Raw genomic sequence first — 24,609 nt, 5'->3', positions numbered from 1 at the left:
CTTACTTTACATTAGTCCTAATGAAAAATACTATTAAATGAAACTACCAAAAAAATATCATAATCTTATATGAGGACGTTATTGATTAGAATAGATGCGGTGCACTTTGGAAACACACAAGCAAAGATTGCGCGAAATGAGCAAACAACTGTTGTTTGTATTTATTTTACTTAAAAATTTTGTAACCTATAAACAAAAACGATACATTGAGATATAAAAATATTATTTATTATTATTTGCTTATTTCTTCTAGTTCTCTTATAATTGTTTGAAAAATAAGTCAAAAAAGAACGTTAACAATAACCATTGTGACGTCAGTATCTCCATGTGCCGAAGGGAAACATAAATGCGGGATGTCAAGATAGCGAACTCTTGAGCAATTCCTGCAGGAGCATGCGGGCAAAGAGAACAGCACAAGGAGTAAACATAACATCTGATTAGCTTGTAGGTTAGTAACATCTCGTTAGTATCTTCAAATTATTACAACCGAGTCTATTTTCTTTAGGTTGCAGAGACGATCAGTTCATCCTTGACTTTTATTGGTAGATATTTTTTATTTACCTCGTATTTAACACCCCTTAAACATAGTTTCATTGATTGAACGTTCGTATTACGGCACTTAATAGGAATATTTTGTTAATCCTTATCGTTATCTCAATATTTCTTTCCATATAAGCCGTCTATAGGATCGACGTACTAATCTGTAAGTAACAGTAGCCGTGCAAGCAGCAACAATTCATGGAGATCGTATTAAATCGTCGCAGTTCGTAGAACCTTATCTGTAAATGACATTAATCATCATCCAGTAAGACCTGTCCTTTTCGTTAATCGACGGTATAAGCCTACAAAACACTGTTACATTTTCTCTGTCATTCAGATCTTTTATAGCTGCAGGCATATTAGGAAATAGTGGCTCTATAAAAATATCGTATTTGACCATATGCTCATCGCTGGCTAATATACAACCGTCCGGCAGCCCTTTGCTTTTGTTGCGTCGTCGGTTCGAAATCTTAGGTCACCAATCCAATATCGCCCTCACATTGACCTTCGCATCGCATAGCTTATCCTGGAAAATTCAGCGTAACCAAAATCAAGATTTGTTTAATAATACTAGATTCGAAGCTTCATGTAAAAGGCTGTGCTTTTTTTGGTCTGATGAAAACAAAAACAAATTTGAAATTGATGGTTAAGGAACTTTCATTCGCGAACTATAACAGTCGAAAAAAATGTTTTAAAATCGAGTTTACAGCAGATACTAATTGGGTCGTTTACGGAAAACACCCACCGGTGCAGTGAAGTCGAACTCCATGTATATTGTGGTATCTTCTATGAGTTCACACTTGCCACACTCATTGTGAGCATCTCATCTGTTTACCATCAACAAAGTAACTTTACCTGAAATGCGCATTTTGATTAAATTTGCTTCACTAGATATTTTGCATTGTCATAGGTTAAGATAAGTAGAGTAGGTGGAAAAAAACTTACATGACGATAGGTACAATAGTTAAAAAGCTCTAGAGCATCTGTGTAAATCAGTACAGCAAAAATCTATGCCAAAATTGAACACCTTCATTTGTCACAAAATCAAGGTGGTCGTAACTGCTAGATGAGCAGTACCATCCATCAAATGGATCTCAGCGTGCTAAGCATAATGGTGATAAAGCAGGTTTTAGGCGCAATTTTGAGATATTCCGTACCTGATATTTTATTTTCTATGCCATTTTTAAGGACGAAAACGAGAAATTTCTTCGAATAAGAACATATTGAACATATTTCCTTTTTAAATCGCATTTTTGTTTTGTAGATTTCTTTTCCTAATATGTTCTAGGTAGTCGATTCCTGTTAATTCTAGAAATAGTTATAAAGCTTAGGTGATGATATGTTAACGAAATCATACGAGGTAAAAAAAAAGACTAGAAGACATTGGTTGTCGAGGTAGGCTAAAGGTACTGGTCTTTCTCTCTACGGCATTTCAAATTTATTAGGAGCGAGATTGTGCTTTATGTAGTGATTTGGAAGCGGTCTTTATTAGAAGTTTTGTTAGGTTCATGTAGATGATTTATGGAAAAAGCCATGTTTGGTTCCGAACAAGGCGAAAAACAAAGTATAAAATATCGAATGCTCAAAATCCCGAATACAAGTGAGAAGGCGCTTAATTTATTTACCATCAGACTCAGCGCCCACGCACCTACTTAACGTATTCTACTGCTGGTCGGACACGTAGTTGAAACCCATCTTGTTTCTCCGCGCAGTCGAACATCGTTCGCAAATAGGACTGCAATCGAATGTCTTTATGCGCACGTGTACAGATTGAAATAAACAAACAAACAAGCCATGAAATCGGTTTACACATTTCAAAGTATACAGCCGTATGTGGTACTTGCTACCGTCTTCATACTGGTAAGATATAGCTGGTCTAACCTAACCTGTATTATGTTATTGTACCTTAGTAAATCACGAACTTGCTGGGTAACGGTTGGTCGCATTATGATTCAGCTATGATATGATGAGTATCTGACTGATCACTCAGATCTGATGAGTATCTGATTGAGAACTGAAGACCCTTACTTACTGGGACCGATAACCCAACTGTTTACGAACTAGATACTCTCCTATTCTGCACACTTTGATTGTACTCTGTTGTTAGTCTGCAATAGATCCGCAGAAGCACTAGTTAGAAGTTGAGGTTTGGCTTTGACAGAAAAAATAGTTCAGCATGAAAATTTCCCAAATTTCTAACTGAAGATTTGCTATTGTAGTATAGGCCTGGACACTAAACTTCCCGGTCGGGATTGGTTAAAGAACCAAAGTTCATTGTTTCGTAATGCACAAATGATCGGATTTTTTATCAAAATGCTGACCTTGAACCTGTTTTAGTGCCCGATTTAAAAGAAATGTGCACATATAATCTACAAGTAAGTAGGTTCTAAGTGTAATGGCAATCACACACTTTCAGCCTAGACGATAGATTTTCCTTTCGCACGCCGTTGAAATTGTTAAGACTAAAAGATGTACACCGATCGTTTAATACAAATCTTTGGGATTATGAATATAGGATTTTCGATTGCAAGTCTGATGCAGTGTTAATGTAGATCTGGTTATGAGGCTCAGAACTTTAAGATATGCGCAGGTAGCTTTATAGAAGAAGAGTGATCGCTATTAAATTCGATCGTGCTAGTTTATCAAATCCCTCGAAGACGAATTTTTTTTAACATACGAGAGAAAACGTGGACAGTGTCTTCATGTTCGTGAGCTGAGTCTTTCATAACACTCCATAATACAGAAAAACTTTGCCGGCTAACGTAACACAAAAATACGACTATTTACCACTCCAGTTGTCAAATCCTAAAAAGTCGTATAAAGTAACTTAGACATAATACGAAAGAAAACCATTAACCAGTAGTAAATAGATTTCCAGCCATGCAATCGATGCTTTTTTTATACTTTTTATTTAATCTAATACTCAAAGTTAGCTTATGTGTAATTAAAACAGATACCTGGAAGGCCAAAAGATCCTCCACGGCTGTTTATGTGCCCTAACGTTCCTACACTCGAATTCGGGCCCAGCCTCCGTGGGCGCGAAACAGAAGAGACATTAAATCATACAAGCCGATATCTATATATAGTGATACTAAATAGAAATATAATAGAAGATGGTTTGAGTTAACCTATATCCGGTTAGAGTTAATGCTATATAAACCACAACACCAGCTTAGATTGCTCGTGAACGTTATCATCACAGACTCATCTGATTATATAAGTAATCTTCATAGTTTTTCATTATTTTCCGCGCTGATTGCATTTGATTTTCGGCGGATTTCTTATAATTATTAGGCTGCGTTTTGTTGACTTTAATGCATTCTATTACCAATGCTGTTTCCGCTACATATAGTCTGCACCGTGATAAACGGTAGCAGTTTCGGTACGGGTAGCCGACCCTCCTTGACACTATGTGTAGTAACATCACTGATTCACACTGTAGCAAGCTGCGTTACACATGGGAAATATCTGTGGAAATTTAGTAAGAATTAAAGAAAAAGCCAAATTGTGAGAGAAAAGTGTTTACGGAAACTTGCCGCTTTACAACTAGAGAAAATAGACCGTTATAGACCGAAAAATACCGTGATAGAGAACTGTGAAAAAGACTACGGAATCGTGCAAAAACTACGAGTAATGTTTCGCATTATCACTCAGTAGCTAAAGTTGACAAAAGTGAAACAGCCAAATTTACTAGTACCGCTTTTACCCAGGCACAATTGAATTTCAAATCCTTGGTAGGAGGTCGTTGACAATTGTATAGACACAATCAACTGCTTCAAGACCAATAAAGCCATAGTCGCTAATCAAGAGAACCTACTTCGCGTTGTTCTCAGAGGCCAGATAAACGACCGATTTCTATAAGCGTGTAGCTAGACACACACTAGGGAACCGGTTTTTTTTCTATATATGTTCTACGGCAGTGGACTGAATCTCAGTGCTGCGGATAGCACAGTAGTTGAAATAATAGATGATCCTATGCAACGAAAAATCGGGAAGTGGCAGGACAACATTTTCAACAGCCATTTCCTTACCACTTAATAGAGAGCACTTTACATAGTTCCGAAATGAATTTCGATTTCGAAATTCGCACCAAAATATTATTCGTTTTAGCATACTTCTCTGAATTCGGGCACTTCAGATGCTATATATTGCATGCATAAGCGCCTCAAACTGATGCGCCTACTGATGGTACATGGATCATAGCTCAATAGAGCCGTCAACACACTGGACATATGCAAACCTTCTACCTTATCCAATTTTGATCATTCGTTTGCTAACGCGAATATTATTATTATATATGTTAAATACATAGACTGTCGCCTTGGACCTTCTATTTTACAAAAAATACAGCCAGTACATTTCATATGTGATCTGTTCATGTGACATAGCTATTTTTCAACGCATACTGTAGTTGACCTTTCATTTTGTGTTGCGTACAGAAAGTAATAGATTATAATAAGTACTATTTATATGGCCTCTTTCGACCTATGGCTTTGCAACCCATGTATATATTATACACTGAAAACCAGTCACAAAAACAGATTTTCTTAATTAGCGGTATTTGATAAGGTGCGGATGGATATTTTTGCATTGCAAGTAATTTTTCAGGTGTCTCTTATCCATCTACTGAATGAATAGTACTGTTTATCACTCAACTCATCATTCGGTAACTATCGATGTTTAGCACACTTTTTTGTTATTTCACTGTATCCCTTCGAATGTCCATATGCCCATATATTGTACCTTAGGTATTAGAGGGTCGGGCGTGCCAGCTTCCTTGGAATGCAACCTGTCATCCTTAAAGGTTGCTCAAGCATTTTGAGCAAATCGCTAATACTTCGGCGCCATCGCATAGCGCATGAACAGCTTGTCTCGGTAACGAAACATCATGACAGGTAACGGGTGACTTACACCAGAAATTCGCCCCTGCGGCCAAACCGAACCTGTTCGACCGCTAGCTTCCTCAAGATTCCAAGTCTTTCGAAGGGTTTTGTCAGCAGTCATTCCTACCTGCAACCTGTTGCACTCAAGCTGCTTCAAAAACCTCTCGCTTTATTTTTTCACTATTCTTCGATTTTGCACTCCTGCGCTAAATAATCGAACCTTGTCCTCTTGCGTATCGCACTGACTTCAACTCTTCCCAACTGCCAAACTCTGTCTCCACTTCTACATCTTCCGATATGTAGTCTGTGTATTTTATCAGTATGTACCTGTCTGCGGCAAGCTTTCGACGAGATGAAAGTGCTTGTTCCTATATCGTGGACCTTTAAGAAAGCCCCAGTACTTATGCGCCTGGCTCGATCACCATAGTATATGGTCTTATGGCCTAGGTGTTCTCTCCATTTCCTAGGTATGCGCTGGCTGCCCTCGAGATTTAAATCTGTCACAGATCTTCTGGGGCTTCCCGCACAGTCTGCTAGCATTACTTGCGTTCCACCTGCACAATGCAAGATATTCACAATCGCCTCGATCACAACAGCAGCCAAAAGTATCCGAGCATTGGGGCAAACCCCCTTCTTGCTCGTCAAACTTCTTGTCCTTCGCGCGCATGAAATGCAGAGCCTTTTTGGCCTTTCTGTCAGACTGGCTTTAGCTTCAGGAATGAGGTCGTCGGATAGCTAGCAGGGTACCTGTCGTAGGGGTCACAGGTCGTCCGTTGAGCTGGTATTTACCCGGTTCGCCTGTTACATGCGCTGGCGACGCCATCTCCAGACCCGGCACCCGGGCGGGCTTGTTCTGCAACAATGGAAGAACCAACGGCCGAGATGCCATTGGGGCTAAGAAAAAAACTTAGCCCTTCGTGATTGACCTTCGAAAAGCTGGCGCGGATTTCAAGTCTAGTAGGTTTGAAAATCGGTAGGCATTTGAGGCGGTTGTGTATCGTCTTTGTGAAAAGCTTACTGTTAGTCCTAGGTTCCAGCCAAGAAGCCTGAGTACCCCGAAATGTAAATGTCAACAATATTTGAACTCGGAATGTAGTTTGTCGATCGTTCTGTAAAGGTTCGTAATAGTACAATCTACCGTACACTTCATAGCTCGTAGAGCTAGATGGCATAATCAAATAACCATTATAATATCATTACTTAAATTAAAAAAAAACTTTATTTTTTTAATTCCACCGGCCTATCTTAAATCCGTTCGAATATATTTATGCTAGAAATAACAGTTTGAAGTGTAATCTTACGCAGAAATTTAAATCAGATGTTTTCCGTTTGCTCTGGTTTAAGAATGAAACCGAAGACCTTAACCAGTAACTTAGATCAAAGTTACCGTTGTCCGCTTTCAAAGATTTCTAAACTTCGCAGGGTACATCCTATAATTGTTATTGGTCAATTGCGAGCTACTGACAATTTAAGTTAATCAGTTTAGTCAGCGAATTGCAGATACTATTTATTCACAGCACACTCCTATCGCGTTATTCTTTCTTGTGTATAATTGTCGAACCTGAATTTGTCAGATCGTTATGCCATTTAAACGGTATTTCAGATGTAGTCATGTATTCGAACGGCGTACGGTGTAATTAACGGCTCTATTTGTGCTTCTATTTGCTGGTCACAACGGTCAATTGGGCAGAAGCGCACTATACACGGGCCTCATTGAAATTTAAAAAAAACCCTTGGACGCCTACTAAGATGGCCTAAATTGGATAACCATTTCAGTGTACTTTCACAGCTATAGTAGATACGCTGTAGCACCGGCTTGCTCTATTACAAAGCAATGATACTTGAAACAGCGATTTTGGCAACTTAAACGTACGTACAAAATTCTGTAGCTATCTGAAAGCGGCCAGTGACGCTGATTCCAATAAGCCAAATAAGCGGCTACATTGTATCTGTTAGTAACTCTAGAAGGAGTCCAATGAAAACCGCAACATAACATTTCTTCGAAATTTTCGGTGCTTGCAGAATAGATATATTAGCGTTGACCGAGTCAACGCTCACTTGGCTGCGGTCGTACAAGAGCGACCAAGCTCCAAGACGAGTTGGTTCAGTTCTTCTATATAGACCCTAGCAACGATGAATAAAATTAATCGACGTAACGATTCACACCAGAATTAGAATCGCACAGCAAATTCAAATTGAGCATTGAATTTTATCTAATTTTTTTCCTAATGCTATCCCTCTAAAAAGCCTAGATTTCATCATCGGCATTCTCAATACTGTCTCATATCACTTTCGTCGACTGGCGTACAAATCTTCGGGACAAGCAATGATCCGGTGTTGGTTGATCGAAGTATGCTCATGCTGTTGTTATCGGTTGCTCAGCAGGAGTCTGAGAGGACTACCCAGCTTCATGTGGTATCGTAGAGATCGCCTAGCAGCTCGGCACGGTGCATATTACGCTCTGTCTCTATGTTCATAGATCCGGCATTGGTATACAGTGCTTGGGTGTATGTTTATTATCGTGTCTACTGCTATGATGCGGCCTGTAGTAGTACATGATTTGGTCCTGAACAAGAAGGCTGGACAGTAAACGCGCAGTGACGTCCTCGAACACGTGCCTCGTCGACTCGTGGGAACGCGAGTCTGAGAGCAGTTTTTTCGTCACGGGTTCGCTGATCTCATCTCTGCGCCGCCGACAATACTGTGATACGGGTTGTAAAGCACTCATCTCCAGTCAGCACGAACTGGTTGACAGTCGCAGAGGGTAGTGCACTGGAAAGACTTTAGCTGAACCAACTTTCGCGCTTTAGCAGACCAAAACCCTGCATGAAAATAAGAGAAGCAGAAAAGATCCCTTTGGTAAAGGGTCCTTCTCAGACTTCCTATTCTACTGCGAGCAACTGATGAAAGAAGCCAAATGCCAGAATGAACGACAATGATAGGGGCAATTTTATGGGGCAAAAATTTCGTTGCGTCACCAGTCTGCTGTTCGCCAACTCTTGCATAAGAGAGACTAACGTATAGCGTAAAGGACGCAGCCGGCAATACAGTCGCAGCCCTTGTTGTGTCCGGGCGTGAGCGCACTTGGGGGCATTAGCGGCTGGTATGCGGAAGTCGTTGCGAAGTACTTGTCGTAGTTTTGGATGACGTTTCGTGTTTATCTTTGCTGTTGATCTTGCTCAACTCAATTTGTTGATAGTTAAAAATTGAGAATCACTCGGTTCGTGGTTCGCTCCTTTTTAAATGCGCAATTTGCGCATGGATTCTAACCACTATAGATAAATGACTTTGAGCCCCTTATTAAAAGAGACATAACTTAGATGAGTCCATGATGGGAAGCGGTAGGTTTTTATTTATAGTTTGTCGTCATAGATTTGTCAGCAGACCCGTCAATTGGTATGAATTCTTCTGTGACGAAATGTTTTTTTTGCCCTAGATAGTCAATAAATATATTTTGGCAGCCAATTTTTGTTCGTTGAAATAAGTGTGCAATTCTTGCATGTTGTATCATATAGACAAGTCCTAGATGTATTTTTATGAAGTTTTTAACTTAAGTTCGGGCAGTACAGGAAGGTACTGGTGGCTGTGAGATTTGACCCGCTTTTTGCCCTGGCATAATCCTACATATTCTGAACGCTTCTCTTTTCTATAACTATGTCTCGACAACGAGATAGGCATTCAGAGAGAGTTTATTAAGGCGTCATTAAAAGCGCCGCTAACTACATTTTAGATGCAAGTGGCACTATTCAGGCAACGAAGCACATTGATTCAACTCTAGATCGCCCTATGTTGAGACTGTTAGAAAGCCAATTATCACATTACGTAAATGAATTTTTTCTCTGTATGATTATCTACGGCTTATACGTTTCCAGACGTTTCAGAGTGGGTAAATTTAGACGCTGTAAGGCAAAAGGCCCGCAGGAATCGCACTCGATAGCAACTTGGTGATCAGTTGGGAAGTCGTCTCGAATCAATCGTTTTCATATTATGGAAAAGATACGAGAGCAGGCGTGACAACGCCTGTTTTGGTACATTTCTTTGAAAACGCGGAAGAAAATTTTCCAATGCGCCTAGAAAGCTTCTTTTTTATGCCGCGCATTTGCCCGAGTTGATTCCTTCAGGCTGACACTTTGGTAGATAGATACAATAAAAGGGTCCTCGGCTTAAATGTTCAACGGATTCAGAAATGGATCTCTGACTGTTTTGACTAAAATAACTGAAAATTGTGTAGTGAAAAAGTTGGCAACTACAAAACCATACATCATAATGGCAGTTAGTTTATGATGGAAACTTGGATGCTTCTTCATTAATTTATTTATTTATTTGCTTGCACATTGTTCTACGAAATAAAGTCGAACAAGGTTAAAAAAACTGGTAATCGATTTGCAAATCGAATGCAAAGCTTTGTATTGTAATAAGCTTTGCATTCGATTTAATAACCACTCCCTTGAAAATCGCGTAGAAAGGCTCTACTTAGTGGATCAATTTGTGACCTGCCCAAACTTGACTTCATCATGAAGCATTTAATTACCTTAAAAGTCGTTCTGCAAATCCATCCAGACGGCTAAGGCGGTATGATCGACAAATACCGTCATACGATTTGGACAACGTTGGTGGCTACCTGATTTATGAGCCTCACGCAAATAACCAGAAACTCCATAGTGCACTTAGAGTTACCGTTGACTTCAACTCTGCAGAGCTACGAATCAAACGAGTTCCATTAGAGTAGTATCTCTACATCTCTAAGAGAAGCAAAAGAAAAATATGAATCGCCATTTACAACAATCGTCTGACTTAAATCTGAGTTGACTGCTGCACTTGAACTTATGTGTAGAAGTCAAATAGCGCATTTGTAAGTGTTTCACTTGGCTTCTTTTCTTAGACGACAACCGATCCAAGGTCGATTGTTAAGACCGTCTTTTCCACCGCTAATCTAACCGAAATTTCTACAGCTAAGCTGAAGGCGGCTTTTACTTAGGTAAGATGAATGCTATGACAATCTCCTTAAAACATTAACGTACTTCACATCATTTTGTTGCAATTAAATCGTCTATGAAGGATGAGATACATTACTAATCGATCATACTTATAAGTCTATGTTAGTCGTGTTTTAGCAATATGTTTTTATTCTGGCTTTTTTTTATTTTTTCTATAATCGGTACACAAGTCTTCTTCTTCTAGACTAAACAAACTAACATACCTGCCTTCGACACGAAAATGTGTTTTTAATGTTTTTTTTTATAACATACCATTTCCCTTCTTTGCGGCCTACCGACCGAGTTTAGGGTGTACTCTTGTCCTATTTTTTTTTTCAGTGTAAAGGACATAGGTTTGCGTCGTTCCCATAAAGCAAGGACACTTCAATTCGCATGCCAGAACATGTGTAACTTGCTCACTAGTTAAAGCCTGATAGACGGACATTCTCAGTGCAGCCAACTTATTCAAACCGCAGAACCGGTTCAATAAGGGCTGAGAGCTGTGAGATGGTCACGGAGACAGAGCAAAAACACACGACCACTTCCTTATGACACTGCTTCAAAACTAGTTTGGCCTGTTTTGAGGATACACCGTGCTTGACCTCATTCGTGTGAAACTGCCAGGTAGCCCGAAGCACGTAACCTATCAAACTGGCCAGGTGAATAGAGAGAGACGTCTGCTTGTCAATAGAAGAACTAGCACGAAGACGATTCACGTCTAACAGATTCTAGTTAGCTGGCGTGAACTAGTCCATCCTGTATCAATTCTTAGTTAATGTAAATGACTCTCATTATTTATTTAATGTCTCGATACGTTCAAGTTATCTATTGATTTTTCTTTGTATTTGTTCTAATCTCCCACGATATAACAGCGCATATCTGGATTAGAGTATTTTTCTATCGATAGCATTTGAAGACGCATCGACCCAATGTATAAACAAGCTACCTAGTCTCTTTACAATCCAGAAAGCTTAGAACTATTGGACGGTCTAGTGAACCAATGATATGGTGTAGTCACTATTTCTGTAGTAAATTCATACGTAATATCCGATAATATAAATTCGAATAGTCCTAATGATTTTTTTTTAATGTTTTGTGTCTCTCTATTAATATGTATGATATAAAGCACCTTTGTATTAGGAGTCTAAATCTATTCTACATCAGAGGAAAAAACGATATGTGAAACGTAAGTGGAAAGTTTGGCCTGATAACTTGCCAGGAACTTTGCAGCAGAAATAGCTTTTTTTACGTAGGGGCTGTTTACTGTGGTTGCTATTAAATATGAACCGTCCACATTCAACTAGCGATTCGAGTACTGCGTGTATGTATTGAAAATTTCTTTAGTTGAAGCCTGCTTTTGTCGGCCAGGTGGAAAAAATTGAAGTATTTCCAGCGGTCATTATAAAATAACCGTTGTATCTCCCTATAGTGCAGTGTCTAGTTTTTGTATATGTTAAACTATCATAGCGCCGAGCGTCCTATATATATACACCGTTTCGGTCATTGTATGTTATCGATCTTGTTTGTTTTGCTACCGCGTTCAAGGTCTTCTCAACGGTCGCGGCTATTTAAGGGCCCGACTGAGCCTGCTGCGTTCCTGAACGTTAACGGAAGATATCAAGAGAACGCAAGCGGCACTTCTTTAATCTGCATCAAAAAACGACATTTTTTTTCATTGACGGAAAGAATGTTGATTCAAGGTAACGCAGCAACAACCAGCGCTTTTCCGGGTGGCGGCTCTAATCTATCCGGCCTTTACGTCCCGGGAGTCTTACCGGCAAGCATTACGCGACGTGCATATAACAACAAAAGGCCGGCTGGAGCCCCATGGTACGAAAAAATTCAGCCAAATTTACGAGTAATTGACCTGCTCACACTAAATCTACTATAAAATCAAGACAACTGCACCTAGTATAAGTTGTCAATAACTGTACTTTGTGCATAGGATCGCTCGTACAAGATCCATGTTCCACTGTATATCACCTTGCTTTACTGATAAACTACCGGTACATCTATGTGCGGGTTCGTCTCAGCGGAGGGCTTGATGGCGACAGCTCTGTGAAGTGCCTTCGTGTTGTGACTATTCGTTCGTTGAGTTAAAGCGAGGAAGCGTGTTTATCTCCCGTCTTCTTTGTCGATCGCTGGATTAACTGACCACCGTACAGCGGTACTTCGATAGAGTTCTGAGGGATGTAAAAAGCGAGACACTTTCAGTCAACGATTGCGATCCGTTGTAGCGTCATAGTATTCTTTAGAGGAAAAAGCTGTACAAAACAAAAAATACGTTTTATCCAGTCGCTTGTTTGATCGTTCCGCCAACGTTAAGGGTAGCCTCTACTGAGCAAGTCCAATAGTAACAACCTGCGGTTAACAGTCTCGGACGAGGCTTTTATTCTCATATCCGTCAGTAGACGACCAACGTCCGGGTGAAATCCATCGATATTCGTAATAGCTATCAAAAAAAGAGCGAAATGCCGATCACAGAGGAAATGTGCTGAAAGATTTTCTACTGCCGCCGCTCCCTCTACCATTCGTATAGCTACCGGTCCTGAATCAGAAGTGGCTACTGTTATTGCGGCTGATGGCGGTTGGTACGAAAGAACTGGCTCGCTGGGTTCGACTGTAGAAAAGTACCGCCCCAACTGTCAGAACTAAGTTGCACACGCCGAAACCCAATCGGGAGAAACACCTCCTTGGACTATTCTTTCGGATCGGTCTCGGCCGGCCATCATCGGCTACCGGATATTAGCGCAAAATACGCTAGCTGAAGTCAAGGTTAGGGAATCGGATGTAGCCAATCATCAAGAAAACGTTGAGGACAATACCGAATATGCAGCTGTGGTTTGTTGCGTTTAATATTATCTTCATATGGCTCTGATACGGAGAAGTTAACGAGTTCAATGCCCAATTAAAACATAACCGTTTATTAGGTGCATCAAATCTGATATACCAATGCGATGCACACCTGTCGACAAACAAGCCAATGAATTCTAATAAATGTTTGTTATATTACTTAACCTACAAATGTACATCTTCGAAAATAACGACAGTACAAATCGCCGATACTATAAGAGCTTAAAACAAAATAGTACATTTGATACTGTACTTAGACGAAGCTTTTTTTATAGACAATGTAGACAAAGAGTAATTTTTTTTAATTTTCATAATTAGACTGATTCTCTCAGAAGTGAATTGAAGTTCTCAGTCTAAGACAAAACCTAGTTATTAAACATGTCGGGGATAAACAACGTTTTATATTTTGCCTTATACACTATAACTTTTGTCAAATCTGGGCTATATGTTAAAAACAACAAACACGTATGTAATTAACAAATGAATAGGTGGTTTGCCTACTTTGTCTTAGATGCCCTTATTTCTATTGGTTCCCTTGTAGATTGTAATCAATTCATGACCCTTGTTTGATTGGGCTTCTGACGCTTCTTATTATTACCTAACCCGTAGAAAGATGGCCGCCTACTTGTATGCGATGTATGATGACTCATGACTGTTTGCAAGTAGACCTTCTAGAGTAGGACAAGGGTCAAGAAACTGTTTTGAATCAGCCTTTAGGATCCGGATGCATGTCTGTATTCGTGTACAATATGATTTAAAGCACAGCAGAACCGGAAAGCGAGTGAGGCGATGTTCGATTGGCTCTTGTCAAGAATACTATATGGGTTCGAAGTCGGTTAAACACCCGGCCTGCAACTATGCCTCAGGGCGAATACACGATGAGGTGACGCAGGCCACCATAAGGTCAGGCGAAGCTCTTCGATATTTGAGCTTTGTAAATCTAAAAGAACTGTCATGAGAGGGGTCTGAAACAGGGTAGTTGACCCATGTTACTGAAGAGCAGCTGTTGTCCAAGGCTTAAAAGAAGCGTTTAAAGCTCTCGCGACCGTTGGGTTCTGACCGACTCGCTCTCTGTTAGACACTTCCTTTCAAAAGTTGGGTCAGCATGAGCGTTATCGTAGTTGTTTATTGCATCAGTGAATTCTACAATGAAATGCAATTTTTCGCGTCACCATGTATAACATACACACACAACCGCTTCATATAGGTCTTATGATATTGAGCTGAAATGGTTAACTTTAGGACAATTTTTTTTTATTCATTCGTTTCCGTTATCCTAAGGAATACAGGGGATCCTAGTAGAATATATGTTATAAGTATATGAATATAACCCAAAGTGAAGGTTCTGAATGTTAAGTCTAGCATCGTCTCTAAGCATTTCCTCAGTAAGGCTGGCTTTCGTGCCTATTGAGGTGCTTATATGTCTGGTTTCAAAGCTGGGCCACTTCACGTGTCTTGAAATTTAAAAAATAAATATGTTACATGTGAGAAAAATCTGAAGCTAAGCTAGATTTTTCATTCTATAGACCAGATATGTTGTGTTTCTCACACTTTAAAGTTTTCGGTCTGAGCACGTCAGCTATACGACACAGCTGGAGATGACGAGAAGTACGTATCGTCGAAATTGACCCCTACCGTCTCACGGGTATTACTAGCATCGTTGGGACATCGGCGCTGGGATCCTTCATTCCATTCAAAATTACTGTCCTCAAGGTCCTCACCGTATTGGAGGTCTTAAAATTAATCAAATGTTCATATTGAATGGGTAGTGGACTTGTTCATTATTCGAGCTTTTTTATATCTCTTTAGAATAGGTTTGCGTTAATGCTAATTAAGGAGTACCTTTCCATAACAGTTCACAAAGATATGTGACCTTCCCACGTCAAACGAACACCAAAAATTCAACATTTCTTCAATCTACTTCGTGAAGAACAACTGTATCAAGACGCAAAAGACTATACAAACAACATGGTTTACGTAGTCAAAATATTGAAAAATTTATGCGAGTTATGCGAGCACACTTCATTTAATGAAGTATCAATAAATCAATCTAAACCTAAACACTCTTACCATACGTCCCCGTACCTCCAGTAAAAACAATGACACTTCATTAAAATATTCTCCTTTATTTCGTCTTAGGTAGTTAGTTTTTTATTTTTTTATACTGTGTTTTCGTCTCGTTCTCAAACTCTATCTTCTTTCGTTTATGTTAAATTGCCACGTAGATTAAAGCTCTGCGACGTATCGACGCTGTTGTCCTGTCATGCTGGTCTTTTTCCGATTCATACTTGTTGGTTCATAGCGGAATGTTGAATTTTTCGCGGTGCCAAAAGACGACAGCAGTAAACATTTCTAATCTCATCTGCGTGAACTAACGGAAATAATATTACATCTTATACATTTTTTTGTGTGTGAAATATACAGCAGGGCCGTCATATGACTTCAGGCCACGAACCTCCCTGTTTAATCATATCTCTCTAAAATCTGATATACATGTGTACATTTGATGTCGAGTGTGCTGAAGAGGTACAAGCAAACGCCGACATAGTTATCACCGGGACGATCACGACTTATGGTTTTTTGTGCAACGCCTTGATCAGAGACAGTTGTTAATACTGAATCCATACAACAGCGCGGGTCTGTGGCTGCTGTGTTGCGCTATACTGGTTCATTCACTAGGTTGTAGATCACTCGCAGATCTCAGTGAGTGTGAGTCTTCTTGATTCAGAATCAGGTAACGTGGTCGTCGTTGAAGTGCTAGCGTTCATCGCCTTTGCCACCTTGGGTGACTCGGGTGGACAGGAACGTTTGCGGGATACAATGTAAAAATCTACAAGAAGAGAAGGAACAGCTGGTTAGAATCATTCGCATACATATGTACACACAGCAATAAATATAGATATAGAACGCAGTGCTGGGTAACGATACAGATGATGTCTAGAGTTCTGGTTCGATTCAACAATGAGTCTGCGAAAACGACCGTTGAAAAGCGACCGTTGAAAGAAGCCCGCAGCTGCTAACTGCCGATTCACTCAGGAGAACCGAGAACCAACGGGACGAAAGAGAAGCGTACAAGGCACAAATACAGTCTTCGACTAACGGTCGATGGACCATATTGTAGCTGAGTAAGCGGTGAGTCGCGTTCATGCTAATTGTGCGTGAGCTTTGCTTACACATTTTATCCTCGACACGAGAAGCCGGGGAGACGTTATAAGGCACGCATTATAGAACTTACATAAAAAAGCAAAAAGGAATATAGAAACATTGGGGAAAGATATGAGGAGGGATGCGATTTATCGCACAGTACTTACCAGTAATGGATCTCTGTGTACCGCCACTGTTGGACGTACCGACGTTTAGATTTTCCTTTTCCGCAACGAGAAGGACTTCATGAAGGCGACTTTCGATAGCTTCCGTCGACCGGTCGATCTTTTCGTATTTGTACTCGCCGGGCAACGGTGCATCGTTCTCGAAGTCAAAGTTGTACTTGCTCGTAAGTCTCTGTTGCTCGACCTTTATTTCATTGCGTGCAACACGGATTGATTCCTGGTGATCAGGTACACCGAACAAACAACGTTGAGGCCCAGCAGTTTTTTTCAATAAACCAGACGGCCTACTGACAGGTAGTACACGTCGGAAAGTCATCTTGGTCGGTTCAGCGCTACGAACGAGTATGGTTGGCATGATGGTACGGGAAGTCCGTCGCTTAGAGTATCCTAGGGTAGCCAGTTGTAATCCACTAACGTTAACAGCCTGAACTCTTGGTGTGATGCGATCACTTTGTTGTACGAACCGTTGAGCGTACCGAATTCTGGGCCGTTGAGCTCTGCTGGCGCTTATAAAGGACTTTGGTAGTCAAAACTGAGAGAGGGTTTGTGACGTCATTGGTTCGTAGGGAAGGCGGGACTTACCGAGGAGGTTTGGTACACAATGCGGGTTAGAGCTGTTCGATCGAAATAGGGGTGCTTCATGGTCGAGAGGTGCGCACCGGAGATACACCCTACTTACACTCACTAGTATGAGGAACGGACCCAGCCAGTGTTAGCTAATCAGAGCTGATAGCATAGAGCTAGTCTGAACGGTAAGCAGACTCGAATTGTTGGGATTTAGTGAGTTTAGCTAGATTGTAAACCTTCGACCGTGGCCAGTACGCTACGGGATTACAACTATGTCCTGCAATGCACCGCTGTACCATAACAAGTACAAGACGTACACTCTCGCATCTCACTTGAGGTTAGGGAATTATCAAAAACAGACAAAGTTGATCAGTCCGAGCTGTTATGCGCACCTGCCTGAGTATATGCGCGTATCTGATTGATCTTGCGTGTTCATCACCATTTTATAGTACTGTTCGTCAGGTACTAAACATACTCGTTATTTATTATATAGTAGGAAATTATATTGGACATAATTACTCTGTAGTTTTCTGATATTTTTAGAATGGTACGTGGTTAACTGATGGCGAACGCTAAATTAACGCAGACAATCAAGATGGCCACGTATAGCTTTCGCTAAGAACTAAGGCAACGTTCTTTTGCTAAAGCACCCTACTTGTTTTTGGCGTTGACTATCGGGGGTGATCTTGGGAGGTAGATCAAGTAGAGAGGAACGACGCGAAGGACCGATGCTAAGAGTTGGGGGCAGACTTGGGATGTTCGCGTTGGTTGACGGCGATAAACCACGTGGCCGAAGTGAACGCTGTCGCCAGTTCATCTTAAGGAGACACGAACGAAAAAGCGAGTCTCTAACGACCTGCAGGAGCAAAATGTGACAGTCAGCGATGTGAGATCTTAGCGCAACTCGCCTAGGAAAGGACTATAAAAAAAAAAACTCATTTCGAATCACACAGGTAGTTTAGAGTGGCGCTTATGTAGATAGCTCTTCCGCTTAGTAGCATTGTTGAAGTCGACTGTTTATTGTGGGATTATAAGATTATAAACATCAAACAGTGTGATCACTATGTAAGATAGTATAAGTCTAAGGCTTCCGAAAAATACATACATTGGTTTGGAAAGACACTTTGACTATTTTGATACCAGCATGAAGTTCAATAATGTATTGAACGTCCATACTTGGCCTTTGCCATTAATAGCATATACTACACAACCTTTAGTTGTTTCAGTCCAGCGTTATTGGCAATTGAAGTTCTGGTTGCAACTAACTGATGATAAGCAGCTGACATAAACATTATATATATTTCAGTAACTTTTTATGAAATATATGTATACTGCGATCCTGTACCGCTAATCAATTAGAAGAGTCCCACAACTAAAAATAGGTACGTGAAAGTATCAATACGTTCCACTTCAATTAAGACACTTGACGACACAGCAATTAAACTTCCAACAAGGAACTTGAGATCCATGGATGAAGTATTCTATTACGGACAACATAAGTTTGATTGAAGGATAGCAAAAAAGCTTCAATGGCTAAAAAAGCACGCCAAGATCACGCAGTAGTTGTACACGGAACGCCTTTCAATAGTTGTTTGTAGTCATGTGATTGTAAGAGATGATCAATATACACAATAACCCGTACTGTTTGACCTCTGAAGTTCCAAACAATTTATAAAATATATTCTAGATTGTGGAGACGGAACCACTTTTTTTTGCTTGACGCTTATTAGCATAACTGGCCCAAGCGATCTAATGATCTTTCTTGTCAGAGGTTCGCCCGACTAACACTAAACTAATAGGATCATAGTGAGAGACTTTTCTCTCGACAAATAGAGATTACGAATCAGTGGCAGCCAATCAGCAATAGCCTAATGAAGCTCTCTGGAGAAACCCTACAATTAGCTCAGTATCTACAGAATAAAGGCGGATTAACTGTTCATTAAACCTATGCGCAAATGTTGTCCAAGTTATCTGTAAGAGTTTACTCATAGTAACTTAAATATAATAAAAATATAAAGTAACTTGTAAAGACGGAGCTTAGATAACCAGAGCTGGTAATGGTAAGCTAAGCAAAAAAGATAAACTACGCTAATTGCAACCATCTTTGTTTCGACATTTTATCGCTCGGGTTGATCGACTGCTTAGACACAATCAGAATATATTACCAATTGCAACCTGTACTTTCCCATCCTATAGAAACAACGCTCTGACTTTTGGAGCTCAAGGGCGTCTCTTAAACGTCTATGAACAGGCAAAACTTCTGGTCTGACGTGACAGTAAAGTAAATACTGTATGTAGCTAAAGTCCAATCAGAAATCGTGGTCAAAATGGATGAGTTTCCTTGGCGCCAAAATTTGCTTGGCCAACAGGCAGGTTGACGTAAAGCGGTGTCGTTAGAAAACCTGCCTAACAGCCGGTCGAACGAAACGCGACAGCGTGCAGACGAAAAAAATTACGGAGAGAATACGACTGAAGGCAACGCTACCGAAAATGTCCAAAGCCTTTAAGAGGTCCCAACAGTCGATGAAGTGCATGAGATCTGACTAAGCGCTACATTTGCTTTTCCCTTCAGTTCAGCAACGGAGCGCAGCCGGTAGTTATCGATCTCCTGTAGGACGTCAGGTGTGAGCGCTGAGTCAGCTTTGCTATAACCAGCCGAGTGCCTTTGAGCGTAGCCTTCTGTGTTTAGTTCCTTTCGTCCTGGGAAAGGAAAGGAACCACATTAATGTCAGCAGGTTCATTGACCGAGTGGTCGATACGACCTCTGCAAGAATAGGTTTTTGATCGATCTGAGGAACGCAATTTTCTGTAGAACAACTAAGTGAGACAATGTAATAAAGAGCACTATAAGAGACAAGCGTTTTGTGACAGGTCTAAAGTTTAAACAAACACCGACGTTAAATTGGACTGAGAGGCTTAGAACCCCTTCAAGTAGGTTGTCGGAGTGTGCCCAGATTGGTCGGAGCTATTATAGTAAGCTAAATGACCGTGTGATCCTTATGAACACTGGTCCCAGATATCTACGATTTTTGACGACTACTTTGATTCCCATACGTTCAATGTTTGTCTTCGTTCATTTGATCGTTGTTTGCGGTTTAGTCAGTTACCATATGCCCGTCGGATCATGTTAGCTCGACCTGATAGACGTTATGAAACAGGACTTGCTCGGTTTTTTCCAGGAGCAGGTTTTACGTGACCTAAGAAAGTATCATAAACTGATGACAGGTGTGAAGGTTGGCCGCCGAATTTCAGAGCGTCAAGTCAGTCGTAACAGTTCGTAGAATTCTACGCGAAACTCAGAGCAGTATCCGCTCTCGCACGACTAGGTATACTAACCAGCTGATTTCCAAGTGGAATTAGTCACGGCACCTTGGGTGAATTTCCATGAAAAACTCCCATTTGTTTATATGTATGTACGACTACGTTTTTGAAATGTGACACAATTTTAATAAACTACGGACAATTACTGAAGATCCAGAAGAAGCGACAAGTGGTAAAACAAATCGGTACGTTCAACACATACAGCTTTAACACGTCAACTTTGATTTTCGAAATGTTCCACTGCTTGAACCCTGGAGCCTCGTAGTTTTCTCCATAATTTCTACATTTGGCATATAAATTGAACAAATAGTACGTGGCTCAAGCGAATCTGTATGAAGGCACGCCAATATTTGGTCGCATCGAGTCTGTACAAAAGACGGCAAATCGAAGGAGTGTACTGGAATTATGTTTTACAACAGCGTCAGCTACCGTTCTAGACAGCAACAAACAACATGCTCAAGCAAATCGCCAATTGCCAAAAATGCGATTGCTTAGCGTTGATACCAAAAAAAAAGTTTATTATGCGTCCGTTTGTTAGGTAATACTGCAACGATCTTCATTGGGCTCAATCAGTATTGGTCAGGACTGACCTGACTACAAAGGTCGGAGAGTATGTCTGCACTTTTTTTTCGAGCCGTGCAAAAACTAAATGTATGTAGGACGATAAAAAGAAAATTAAGATTAAAGTTAGCGGTAAATTAGAAAAAAAATCGTCGAGAAATACGCCATTTCACCAACATTGAAAGCGTCCTAGACGGGAAAATAGAAATAGTCGAAGCTTTTCTTCTTGGCGGTCAAAAATCGACATGAAAGGTCGACTACGACCGGTATAAGCGTGTTGTTCGAGCACGTTATGTATGACCTCGAATGCTAAAAATAAGGCTCGCCAAGCCTTCTTAGAGCGTCGGTAATGTCTCGTAATAGATATCAACTAAAGATTTGTTGTTTACGGAGTTACTTAGGCCGTAACCTATGTAGAAAAAATGTCGATTGTTAACACACTTCTCCTTACAGGGCTGGTGCTAACGAGACGTGATTCTGAAAGGCAATCCGTTTACGATGATGAATTCGATTCGCCTTGTCCTAGAAGAGGCGAGGCAAAACGTCGTCTCAAGATGGCCTTGTGTATTTACTTATAAAGAAAGTATTTTGCAATCACTTTGCCCCGCTCTTCAGTAAATTAGAACGAACACTTCTCAGTGCTGCCCGCCGCCCTGCTTACTAACGCATGTTTTCATCTAAGAAAAGCAAACTATATAAGTGAAAACAGACCGCTTTTATTTGCGTTCAAACGTACTGACTGATTCAAAGGGCCAGCCACGATTATCGTTCTTTCCACTCCAGCGAAAGTCACAATAAAAATAATTGCAAACTGTACAAGCTAAGACGACGCTTATTTTGTCACAAATAAGCCCATACATAGTCTGACGTATGCCAGCATTGATAAATGTCTTAGTTTTGAGCAATTCGAAATTCTTTGTCCATTCGAACAGACGCTATCAACAGGTGATGGAACAGTCGACCGTTGTGTTTTCAGCTTTGGAGAGAATTGGTCGTATACAACCGAAGAGCTGAGCAATAATCCGGTAGTGAAATGTCCTAGTCGAACGCTACTAGAAGGCTAAATGGTTCGCGGAAGAAAGCTATCAATAGCCCAGAACCGGCGCTTTCAGTTTCAAACGGATGGTCGTTTTGAGCCCGTGAGATTTTTCGATGGCCGACCACTGCTTCCGTTCCAGCAACTTCTGAAGGCGTTGTATGTCAATGTACTCGACAATCTACAGGCTGTGACATATATATATATATACACACATGTATATCTATTGACGTGTATACGTCGATGCGTGGGCATGGACGCTTCAGTAGATAGACGCAGTCTCAAAGTTTAGCTCAACTACGCTGCGTTCTACGCTAATACTACGACTGAACTTAGTAGTACTTTTTATACTACGGAAGAATACGCTGGTATGAGAGGGCTACGCAAAAGGACAGAGCGCCAGCACCACCAACAACAGCCAGCTGAGATGGAGCAGCTGGCCATCGATGCTTCTCTTGAGAACGTAAACCGCCAGCGGGCGAATCTTTAGGAGAACTCACAGATAGACGCCTTCGCTGTCTGTTACACATCTGGCATCGGTCACTGAAACGTTCGGTTACGTAAGGTTCAGGCCGGTAAGCCTGTTGCAGTATATACCTGAGACCGATGGACACCATCAAAAGAAACAACTGCACGGATTTGCCATATCGACACAAAGCAAAGTAGAAAGGAAAAGAACCCTCGGAGAACAAAAGAAATAGAGACGATAATAGAATATACAAATGATAAGATGAATTTCTTCATGCTCACTGTTTAAGGGCACCATAAACCCAAGTCGGCTTGCGAATCATTAGGATGTCTTAAAAATATATGCACAATTTATTTTCATATAATAAATATCGAAATTACAAGAAAAATCTATATAAAATGTGTAGATAAGCACAGGTGCTCCAAATCACTACCGTTGCTATTGATAACGATGGCCTGCAAATTCACAGACTTCATATCATTGTTCCTCAGTTGCCCCTTTCAAATCTTCCGGTGTACCTGGTTTTCTAGTGTTAACTTCAAGCGATCCCCACAAAAAAAAAGGTTCGTTCGTGTCGGCTTTGGGGAACGGTGATTTATCAGACCTGCTCATCCGGATCATCGTTTTTGCACCATTATGGGATGTGACCTTCTCACTTACAATGTGTTCAAATGCAATGGACAATTGATTCTCTGATTTCAAACTCAGGCCTTGATTATCTTACAGATTTTTCGTATGTTTCGCTAGAACGTCGACGTCCTTAATTGTCCGGAACGTTGCCTATGAAAGCGCTGACCAGTTCCATCCGATTTAGAGTTGTGCGATTAATTATAAGTCACACAGGTGCAGCTGCCTGAAACTAAGTACGATATTTTTTTCTGCTACATTTTCATACTTTCAATAACTTTTAAAAAGAACTTTCCTTTGTAAATTTAATTTAATTGTTATTTTCAATTAATTATGCTTTAGAAAGAAAGAATAGTTATGAACCATTAAACAGCGCATAACTTTTTTCATAGACCTTGTTCATCTATGTACGAAAGATCTGTACGCAATACTATTAGGGGCTACCTGAGAGTATCGTAAGTTTTGTTCCATGTATCGTTAAACGCATAAAGTCTTGTCCATAAAACGCGAGAGCATTTTCTACAACGGCACACTCCCGTATGATAAAAAACACAACAAAGCTGGTTTCATACAGGAGTCATCCTATTCTTATCCAATTATCAAAGGTGTCTATTTTTCGAATCTTGGCAATTCAAAACATTACCTAGCTTATTAATGTTAGTTTTTATTAGCACTTCTACCTTGCGCTATGTTCCACACTTGCTCTCATCGTGTTTGGTGAGGCTAGCCAACCAAAGTCTTTCTTTCTGTAAGCACACCCCACGACCTAAGCGATCAGCTATGAAAACAAGCTACAGATTGACCAGAGCGTGGGGATATATCGGGTTGGGGTGATCCTCCACCCCCGTAGCCGGCCACCCGGACAACAACTAGACACCACTAAAGCTAGTGCGAGTTCAGCAAACATCGCTCCGTTTCAGCTTCGCGTCGTCGTCGTAGTCTTTTTCGTTTTCGTTAACTTCTCCTCTTCGTTTTCTGTCGCCATTTCCATTTCGTCTGTCATGTATTCGTTCATCCCATACACGGGCGTCTAACTTCAAGCTGCTAGCAAGCAAGATACTATAATGGTATATATAAAATGGGTACAGTTGTCGGCGGCTTAGCGAAGCTGCATACAGTAGATCACGATGCATCCCGAAGAAAGTCTGATTGACGAAAAGATGCACCGCACACACGGAAGACACTTCGCTGAAGTAACGAGCTATTCCTATTAATAACTATTAGAAAACAAGTCGAGACTATATAGAAGCGATATCTTGTATTTTACGTAATTGTCTATAGCGAGTATGGCATTGTGAGTCAACGAAGTTTGAGGTGATAGGGGAGCTTAAGTCTAGAACAGGGTTTTATTCAAGCCCCGATAACGTACAGAGACACAAAGCTTCTACTACTAATCCAAAGCTTAAATTATAAATTCATCCATATTTCACTCGAACTGCGACACGCA

General features: G+C 40.6%; 1 protein-coding gene across 1 annotated transcript; it reads right to left on the bottom strand.

Moving 5' to 3' along the window:
• Window positions 1-15,358: 15,358 nt before the first annotated feature.
• On the bottom strand, window positions 15,359-17,076 carry LOC111265354 (uncharacterized). The gene is made up of 2 exons (XM_022841950.2): window positions 16,564-17,076; window positions 15,359-16,082 (listed from the first exon to the last, which is right to left on the bottom strand). The coding sequence occupies exons 1-2, from the start codon at window positions 16,934-16,936 to the stop codon at window positions 15,940-15,942; spliced, it is 516 nt and encodes a 171-aa protein (XP_022697685.1). The 5' UTR covers window positions 16,937-17,076; the 3' UTR covers window positions 15,359-15,939.
• Between the last annotated feature and the right edge of the window lie 7,533 nt (window positions 17,077-24,609).

This window comes from Varroa jacobsoni, unplaced genomic scaffold (assembly GCF_002532875.2).
Source record: "Varroa jacobsoni isolate VJ856 unplaced genomic scaffold, vjacob_1.0 scaffold_962, whole genome shotgun sequence".
In the NCBI taxonomy this organism is placed as follows: Eukaryota; Metazoa; Arthropoda; class Arachnida; order Mesostigmata; family Varroidae; genus Varroa; species Varroa jacobsoni.
Note: the sequence above shows the minus strand (reverse complement) of the source record. Positions and strands in the feature narration are given on the sequence as shown.

Coding starts and splice junctions, on each gene's coding strand:
- LOC111265354 (XM_022841950.2), bottom strand. CDS start 16,936: ATGCCAACCATACTCGTTCGTAGCGCTGAACCGACCAAGATGACTTTC. Junction 16,083..16,563: donor TACACAGAGATCCATTACTG/GTAAGTACTGTG, acceptor CTCTTCTTGTAG/ATTTTTACATTGTATCCCGC.